Here is a 10,403-nt window from a genome sequence, read left to right on the forward strand (position 1 = left end):
CGTATTTGCTCCAAGGTCTGTTTATACATTTTATAATCATTTCCGGTCAGGACAACTTCCTTCATTCAATTCAAGGTCACCGGCTCAGAAGTGCCAGAAATGTAGGTGGTAAGGTATTAACACCCATTTCAAATGATATAATGTTTTCACCACTATTCAGCTAGTAATATATTGCTAGTAATTTGTCATAGTTTAACTTTTTTAAATTAAACTCTTTGGAAAAGCATTTCATCAGAATCTAATTGAAATGATAAAAAGACAGATTCTTCAATCTTAGCTGATTTCTGAAAATGCTTATCAACACATAGGATGGTTATTTTATGTCCATGGCAAAATAAGGAGATAATTTACTGTTTCCTTCTCAGGCGATGGATAAATCAGACTTTAAGGATCCTTCAAATGGTGACTTCAGCGTTCGCTGCTCCGCAGCAGATTGGGCTAACACCGAGAATTTTCCGCAACCACTGAGTCTTAATGATATAGGACCACGTTTTGCAACGGGACCAGCCTACAAACACCACTGTCAGTTTCCATTTACACAGTCATACAACTTAACATATAAGTCTAGTAAATGAACCATCATCTGATCGAAAGTAGTTAAAGACTGCAACATGAATTGCAACGTTGTAATTAACAATCTATTGTACTCTGTTGTACGAATTCCATGTTTATATTTTATGTGTACTAAATGAGAATCAAACAATAATAGTAGTTTTACGAACTTCAGTAGAATTACTAATATTTGTACTTTTAGAAGTAGTAAAATTAATAACTTGTGTGCATTAGTTGTTTAACCATTGCGTGGTTTAAATATACAAAGGGACGGATATGGAGAAATATTGAAAGATCCATGTCAAGTGCTTAATGTTTCATTTGGCCCACTTCTAATTACATCATCCATATTCAGGTAGTCAATAATTCGTTTAATTTTATGCGTATCAGTATTTATTATTTTGCCAATTATCACATTTGTATTGTTTTTTTCACTGAAGTATCAGGATCATTATTCCCTGGGTCTTCAAATGTGTGGTTTGTGCCAACTATGAAATCCAAGGAAGATAACTCCCGTCCGATAAAATTAAATTCATTGTATACACAATTAAGATTATTACTAGAGTAATTTTCCTTTGGGTTTCAATTAATGCAAGTGAAAACGTGTTTTCCTTTGAACAGCGCAGACAGTAAAGCCAACATCGTCTTCATCTCACCATAATAACCCTCCGTGTGCCACTCGGGTCCCTCGTTCAACGCCACAGCACTCCTTTCTTCCCGATGGATCTTTTCCAAATACACTTTATAATGTATCTCATGAAGGTAAATCTGCTTAACTTATATCATGCAATAAAACTCCTATTACGGTCAATGTTAAAAGTTGCCCTACTTTCCTAGAGCATCGCATAACACCAATTAAAATTTCTCTAGACCATTTCTGTAGACCATTGCATAATTCATACCATGTTGTTGAAATATGTCGAACTATGTTGGTTTTATATTTAAATTTCCTCATGCGAATGGCTATACTGTTGTGATTGGTTATGGATTTATTACTCATGCGATTGGCTATTCTTTTGTTTTTGGTTATGGATTCATTATTCATGCGATTGGCTGTACATTTGTGATTTGTTATGGGTTCATTACTCATGCCATTGGCTGTACATTTGTGATTTGTTATGGGTTCATTACTCATGCGATTGGCTGTACTTTGATGTTAGGTTGTGGATTCATTAGTGATGAGAATATGGGTGTCAGAGTGGTCTAAGGAATTCGCCTTTGCAGTCACTGACATGTCACCCTATGTATGTGGGTTCGAGTCCTGGTTTCGGTCTACGGTGCATGTCAGAAAGCTGGCCAGTAGCTTCCGGTGGGTCGGTGGTTATTCTCGGGGTTTCCTATGTTCTTCCACCACCATATATACTCTCCACTATGTATAGCATAGTATGTGCTGAAACAAATGGGTTAAATCCACCAACACGCAAACCACTAATGCGATTGGTTGTTGTAGTTTCACTTTTGGTCGTGTATTCGTTGCTCGTGCGATTGGTTGTAGTTTGATGATTGGTTGTGTATTCATTACTCGTGCAGTTCCGTTAGTTGTAGTTTGAAGATTGGTTGTAGATTCATTACTTGTGCGATTGGTTGTAGTCTGATGATTGGTTGTGGATTACATTATTAATCTATTCGTTGTATCTAGGTTGCCTTACATGCAAAGTGGATTTATTTTCATGCAAAACTATCTACACAACCAAGTGAAGAAGGAGAAATAAGTTTACCTGTCATACTAAGTAGTCGTAAAAGAATATCAAAAGTAATCATTAACGTTTTGACTATAACAGATTTCAAGCAGTTATTTTTAACTAAATGTCTAGATTTTCATCAAAGTGAATAATTTCATTCGGAGTTGGCCTCTTGAGTACTGTTTTGTTCTCTCTCTCTCTCTCTCTCTCTCTCTCTCTCTCTCTCTCTCTCTCCATTTGGTCGGTTTGACTTAAGATTTAGCATCAGTCTTCATAGGTCTAGAGACGTTGTGGTATTACACAAGCGAAAGTCCTCTATTCTCGTCTGTTCATGGATTTTCGCCATTATCTTGATACGATGGTCAATGGGGGGCCCTTTGGATATTTTCTTATTTAATTATTAATAATCGATTTTTAGAACCTTGCAGTAGTTTAAGAAACAACAACAACAACCCTCTCTCTCTCTCTCTCTCTCTCTCTCTCTATCTATCTATCTATATATATATATATATATATATATATATATATATATATATATATATATATATATATATATATATATATATATATATATATATATATAATGCATTGAACGTGTGTGGCTGCACATGTTTGAGACCAGTCGATACAGGAGTATAATCGGAGTTTTGTAAATCTTTAAGACAAACATAGGCGGATTACTGAGAACACAAAATATAAAAAATGGTCTCCTGGAGTGAACTGTCTCTAACCTATTCAAAGAAACACAAAGGAAAAGAAAGATACCAAAGTATGACTATTTTCAAAAACGTCAGGTATAAAATTTGAAGTCCATCTTATCATCTTTGTGCAGCTGAAATCCACGCATCACATTTGGATTTCCTAGATTGGTCATAATCACTTGTCAATTTGCATGACAGAAATCTGTAAAGCTTAGTTTATCGCTATAGTCATAAAGATATATTTCATGTCAATATTTAAAGGAATATGTTCTTTTAATTTTAAGGATGCTGGCTTATACTTGATAGCTGCCATAATCATCCCAGTCTGAAAGGGACAGTCAGAGACACGTATGGAGAGACACATTACAGAGCAGGGCAAGACGAATCCCAATGCTTAGCAAGAGCATCCAAACAGTGGAAAGAATGCGGGTCCATCCCAAACCACCCCGTAATTGCTTTGTATGGTCCGACAGGTCTGATATTATATATATATATATATATATATATATATATATATATATATATATATATATATATATATATATATATATATATATATATATCAAAGTTTTGACGTTTCTACAGTAAGAACATGCAACAGTGCCAAATATTTAGCGTCATACATAGAATAATTTATTAATATCTTAAAAGTACTTAATTTAGACATAACTGATCATTGTGACAGCCCGTGTGAAATGCTTCAAAGAGCCTGCGTTAAAATCCAGTATCAGATTTATCCTCAAAATTGAAGAAAGCGTGTTTGTTCAATAGGCAGAGTTAAAAGAGAAGAGTCAAATTCCATTTGCTGCAAGTAAATAAGAGTCTATTTATTGACTACGGTTGTCCTTCATTACGAAGAATTGAATACAACTCAAACGTCACGCGCTTTCATCCGGAAAAACAACAACACTTAATCGAAATACTTTTATCGATCAAACTACAGCGTATTTCAGTAAGGAAAGAAAATATGCTCCGCTTTTGGTGGATCAGATTTTAGGTCTGACATAGTGTACCTTTCGATGGCTTGTGTCCAGTAGGTCACTATTCAAAGTTGTGGTTCTTAACCCATGGGTTGCGACCCAGACTGGTTCTTCATGCTATTTTGAGTGGGTCGCGACCCAGACTGGTTCTTCATGCTATTTTGAGTGGGTCGCGACCCAGACTGGTTCTTCATGCTATTTTGAGTGGGTCGCCGAGATTAACATTAATCATATGAAATTTCCTACCTATATGGTTGTTACTATTTGATGGGTGCCGAGGCTAACACAACAAACCTAATCTGGTTGGCCGTCTCAAAAGGTTACGAACAACCAATGTAAAGATATCTCATCTGGTTTTGACGTCTAGCGTTGGCAATGTCCAAAGTAAAAGTACAAACACATCCAAAGTTATTCGATTTTAGGGAAGGGAATAAACCCAGGGAAGCTGTGTAACACAATTACGTCCCACGGGTTTATTCCATGAAGTAGATGGAACTATTGGTAAGACTTCAGTGTAATGAAACCATCCAAACCATGATAAGAGTTTACGGTTCCTTGTGATCAAGAACAGAGAAACTCTCACTTACTGAGACAGTAGAGGTTGCAAAAACGTACCATGACCCGCATGATACAAATTTCGCAGTCATAAAATCAGCGAAAATTATGGTTCACCTTTACAAAGAAAACTTGTAACCAAATGCAGCCAGGAAAAAGAATCCAAATTTGGCACGGTCAGTGAAAAAGAAAATAATCGTCCATAATCCCCTACTTTGTTTATCTATGGCATTTGAATTTTCCAAACGTGGATGCATATGGCATCAAGCGATCACTTGACCTTACTAATCGGTGTTCGACTCTTCTCATTTTCAGTGTTTGCAGGAGACTTAGGATGCGCACATGTTCGGTCGTTATTTGCTTATAGCTTATACCGCGTGTTTCAAATTGATTTTGCATATGGAACGTTCCCCTCTCTCTCCAACTCTCGCTCTCTCTTTCTTTCTATCTTTTTTGTATCATTTTCGCCTGTTTTATTTTTGCACTTTAAATGTATATTTTTCTGTTTTCTTGGTTTCTTTTGTATTCACGTCTTTATGCTGGTGCTGCCAGTCCTTACCCTAACAATAAATATTGGTTCACGAATAGGCGCCATGACTATAGGTGGAGACGGTTGCTTTTTCGCTGACTACGGTTGTCCTTCTCATGGAAATTCCAGCAAGGGACAGATTCACAGGGACACATGGGCCGAGCAGCACGTACATGGGGCAACAAGTGAAGAGGCGTGTCTATCTCGTGCATTAGGAACATGGAAGGATTGTGGAAGCAGTGTCATGTACCCAGTTACAAGCATCTTCAGACCAACGGGTGAATCTTTATTGTGCAATAACTGCTATAGAAACTATATATATATATATATATATATATATCGTCGTCCAATGAAAACATATTAAGAACAATTATCCCGCAGGCACTCTACACGTTTTCTTGTCGCATTCAATCGACTAAAAAAGTGACATGGCGGTCTGACTGTACATTAGACATTTTTCGCAGAACAAGGTACCCATGCATGCCGTGTACCCCATTCCCATGAACCAGTGTAAATGTTATTATACCGATTACGAACAGTACAAAATTAGTTTCTAATTAGCCTGAGCGCTTTCGACTCTTTTTGAGACTTTTTCAAAGGCAAGCACAAATAGAGACAAGACAAACAATTAATGACAAAAAGCATCACCATTTCTACTGGAATCAAACCTTTCAAAATCTTATGTTTTGACTAGTTGGCTTCAGCTTGAATGATGATCTGCGTATCTATTTATATCGATCTACATAAGGATGAGCCATATCAGAATCTGTTTTTAAGTAAACTAGTTTAGCCCTAAATTATATCCCGGATAGTTAATTGTTTTAATAGTAATTATAGGCGAGTGATTAATGAGCAAATTGAGCAAAAAATAATTAAATATAAATGTGCTGGCACTGAGAAAAGATGATTTTATTTGCGCGTAGTTGTCTTTTGCTAGTCTTCTTGATTTAGGCCGCTTGATCTCAATGTTCTAAGGTGGCGTATCCAGTAAGACACCTTTTCTTTCATGGTTTCGCAAAAATTCCAGTTGGGGTTGTGTGCAATTACAATTAGTCTTACATCGCTAAAAGTGTTACTAGGGGATGAGAAGTGTTCTGCAACTGGATTATTTGCAGCTTCTTTGTCATCCAATCAGATCTCTGAAGATTGATATTATTGTTTAGCTTTTCAGGTCCTCCGAAATACTGAAGACCACATATATTACATGTGATGAGATACAATCTCTGTTTGCACGTTCTGTTTGGACCATGTCAGTTCAGTGTTTCGCTCGTTGCTGTGCAAGAGAATGTGCCGGTCTCCATCATATGTTGACATGTTTTGCAACTTGTATCACCACAGGGACCAGATTGCTGTGGTAGTCTTGGTTTGTGACTGGTGTTAGCTTTGCTCTGACTAGGATGTATTTTAGGTTTACTGGTCTATGGTAGACTACTACTGGTGTGCTGGGGATGACTAACTTTACATTTTTGGTTTGTAGTATGCTATTGCTGGTTTGTTAAAAACGACTAACTTTAATCAAGCCTACCTTAGACCAAAAGAACTTAAAGTTAATCCTCCCAAACAATTGTTTTTTGTCTTGTATCTGCCTAGAAAATGACTGTGTTAGAATCGAAAGCGCTTATGCTAGTGAGAAACGTGTTTTGCACTGTTCATTATCAATATATTCGCGATCCTGGCTGGATCCAGTGCACTTCAAATGATTGTTATTCGCCAAATGATAAACATTCTTATATATATATATATATATATATATATATATATATATATATATAGAGAGAGAGAGAGAGAGAGAGAGAGAGAGAATGAATGTTTAGACTGGTGGATGCGTGTGCATGTGGTGTATAGTCGTATGTAATGTAAAGTTGTAAATCAGTCTATCTAGGTTTATGTAAATAATTATATAGAATAGCTCTTATTTATACTATGACGATATTATTCACACAAACACTCGAGGACAAAAAAATTGTGATTTTTTGTTTTATGCATATTTGTTTGATTATACTGTACAGGAAAAGAATGTAAAGGAAAATGAACCATTTAAGTGTCATACCCTATTTGGTTCAAGCCCATTGCGTACTTCACAGCTATGATGCAGAAACAAAATTCGTGATTCATTTGCAACATATTAAAAGTCAATCAAAGGATATAATGCTGGGAACTGTTACAGTTAATTGCAAACTCGAAATGGAAACATACACATACATGCATACATACATACATACATGCACGCATACATACATAATTTGTGTGAAAATTTGATAATGTGCATATATAACGGGGTGTTAGATGTAAGATACGTATAAAATTAGATAACTATCAGGTGGACTAGTTCACTGTGTGCCTGGCATGGCATGCCGATTAGGTTCTTGAGGAATTATTTATTGAAAAGTCAAACTTTTATATTTTTTTTCGGTCCAGATATTTAAAATAAAATTGGCACACGTAAATATAGACTTTAGTAGTAATTTTTATTGCCAGTATCTACAAATTTATAATTGAATGCTTTAATATATATAAGGGTGGGCTTCAAGTGATAAAGTATCCGTCGTATTATTTTGGTGGAGATACTAAAGTGAACTCAACATACAGGACAGAAATAATAACAGGTTAAAGACTATGTGTAGTATTGTTACATTATTCCCATTTCTTAAAAATTTTGTGAAACATCCAAACATGTCACTATACTTCTAGTTTCCATGTATCAGGGAAATGTGGGGAAAATATCGTAAAATGGATTAATCTTGCTTGACAAAAAGCACATGGAGCAAATGTGATTTCCGGCAATGTCCAAAAATAATTAAGTTGCTTGTAAACGTGTACAAGGTCAATGTCCAATACTGGGGACCATCTTTCATTCTCTGCAACATAACGGTATCATAACGGACACGGGTCTAGAAGAATTAAAGAATCATTAATAGTTTAAGGTTAATGTCACCATGTAAGATTAGTCATTCCTAAAAAATAATATCTAAACCACGTTTTTCAGGTAGAACTAGAACTGCTGGTGGCGGATGTTGGATCCATGTTCCCAAGTGTCCAGCACATACAAGTGTCAAGTCGATGTTTTACGATGCTTGGGGAGCAGCTAATCTACATACCGGTATCGCTTCTTACTTTCGTGTTTAATTTTTAAGTTTCAATGTATATTCAGATTTAGAAAATTCATACATCAATCACTCGAAAATTCGGCAATATTTGCACAGTCTTACAGTAAAGCGTTGTCTTAGTAATATGCTCGAAAACTAGTAACGACCGATAACGCTATCCCAACAGCGGGTCTCGGACAGCGGCACGTTGAATTTTTATATGTAAAACAGATGCACAAGAAAACCCAAAACACACACATACACGCACATATACACTTTCGTAAAGAATACACCATTGTATTAAAGTATCCATTGATTTAAATCTTATTAAGCACGGAAATATATGTTCTAAATTGTATATTTAACAGGATATCCTAGAAACAGTTTTGTTTTTATTCGTTTTCGGAAACATTTTCACAAAACATCAGTGAAATAGCTAGAATTGAGTGATTCTGTTTTTGAAGATCAGCCTGTAATTGATACCAAATTCAAGCCAAAGTAATCATGTTTACGTAAAATATATGGTAATGTATGAAGGACAATATAATTATTTCCCTGTCCAACGGTCTCACTTACATCTTAGGTTTGTTGGCACTATGTAACCGTGGGTTGACTAGACATAATGAAAACAAATGCGAAAACATCTTCTGCTGAGTAAAAGACGGATGCAATCTTTTCGTCTTTCTAGTACTATTTTAACTGGATAGCGCACAATTGTATGAAATTTTTGTTTCTTTTTTTTAAATTAAGACAACTAAATTCTAGTTATATTTGCCATGCATATTGATATTTTGTTTAATTATTTTCGTATGTGTCAGTATGTAGCGTTTTTTAGCATGTAATGAAAGCCCCTGCTTGACAAAATCTCACCTCAATACTTGATTATAAAGATAGATCGTCATTCATTTCCGTCAGAAAAATGTGTCAGGTCTCTTAAATTGCACTTAGGTTTGAACAAAAGGTGTTTCCGTCCTTGACACCGTCATCTTTTGTAAATTTCAGTAATTATAATGTAGAATTTTGAAGACATAAAGAAGGAAAGAGAATTAACTTGAAGTAATTACTTTTGAATTTTGTTTCCAGATGACTTGAGTTTTTCCTGCCTTCAACGAGCTGAATATTATTGGAAATACTGCGGCTCCCATCCAGAGTATCCAGTTACAGCTTACCACAGACCAAGTACCAAATCCAAAAGATTTCCATAAATGAATCTATTATGTAAACATAGATATTACAATAAAATCTAAACCTTATGGATAATACACGTAGCTAATGTATTTCCAGTCTTACTGTGCGACTGTTTTCCTTTATTTGTCTTAGTTTATCTACACTTTCTATTACATGTGAAATTATGACCGGTTCCATTTTCATAAAACTTGCTCTGGTGGAACAAATGCTAATCCTTTGTGTAATATAATGGTCCAGATGTTGAGTCTGTCAGTGATTATTTTTTATTACAGTAGTATATACCGTTACCCCCGCCACAACACAAAGGTCAGCAGAAAACAGAGCTAGATCATTAGGTTAGATTGCATAAAGGCCTCGACTAATCTACACGGATGATTGCTTGCACTTTTACCAAGGTCAAGTGACACTGTCATGTGATCAACAAAAAGAAATGTCACATTGTTAAGGAATAAAAAGATATAATGAAGCAACAATCAAACAGTGCTTACATGGGAAAGAAATAGAGGTCTGCTCACTTATTCAACACCAACTGTTTATATAATAGGAACGTTAATTGTTGAGAATTATGTCGATGTATATTACAGCTAAGTCTGTGAGAGATGTATATTTAAACGAGTGAAGGATCGAGTCAAACTGATATCAAAAGACTTTTAATGTGCAGAAATGATGGTAATCCAGTCCATATTCTTTTACATTGTACTTGCAATTTACATTGCTTTCCATCTCTTTTTTTTTTTTACCTCCGCCTACAGAAAAGTGCCATTTATCTTCGATGTTCCGGTAACCTATGGTTCTGAATATCTGAAATTGAAGTCTTCTTTGAAAGAAAATATTCCTAATATACTACATTGAAATTCCATTTCTTTCCAGGTATTCTAACAATTTATTTTAGTTATAATTTCATATGGAAATGAAATAATCCAATATTTCTGTGGCATTGTAAGGATAATAGTTTGCTTTCCTATATCTTATTTCACTTTTCTGTGCAAAGAAATATAATCTATACATAAGAATAATGTGTTTGGAATGGTAAACGTTTTGACGTATACATGCAACATACTGTACGAGCTAAATATCATATATAAAACTTGCGATATTATATCATACCTCCAATATCTTATTCATATTAT

General features: G+C 35.2%; 1 protein-coding gene across 1 annotated transcript in view; it reads left to right on the plus strand.

Moving 5' to 3' along the window:
- Window positions 1-9,379, plus strand: part of LOC149775131 (uncharacterized) — a 100,370-nt gene extending 90,991 nt beyond the window's left edge. The window contains exons 18-23 of the mRNA XM_089943058.1: window positions 366-522; window positions 1,174-1,314; window positions 3,220-3,408; window positions 5,059-5,277; window positions 7,986-8,099; window positions 9,169-9,379. Of these exons, the coding sequence (XP_089799184.1) occupies window positions 366-522; window positions 1,174-1,314; window positions 3,220-3,408; window positions 5,059-5,277; window positions 7,986-8,099; window positions 9,169-9,290 (942 nt within the window). The 3' untranslated portion in view covers window positions 9,291-9,379. The remainder of the gene's footprint in view (window positions 1-365; window positions 523-1,173; window positions 1,315-3,219; window positions 3,409-5,058; window positions 5,278-7,985; window positions 8,100-9,168) is intronic.
- Window positions 9,380-10,403: the final 1,024 nt, after the last annotated feature.

The sequence above is a fragment of the Sinohyriopsis cumingii genome, chromosome 19 (assembly GCF_028554795.1).
Source record: "Sinohyriopsis cumingii isolate HCF-2022 chromosome 19, ASM2855479v2, whole genome shotgun sequence".
In the NCBI taxonomy this organism is placed as follows: Eukaryota; Metazoa; Mollusca; class Bivalvia; order Unionida; family Unionidae; genus Sinohyriopsis; species Sinohyriopsis cumingii.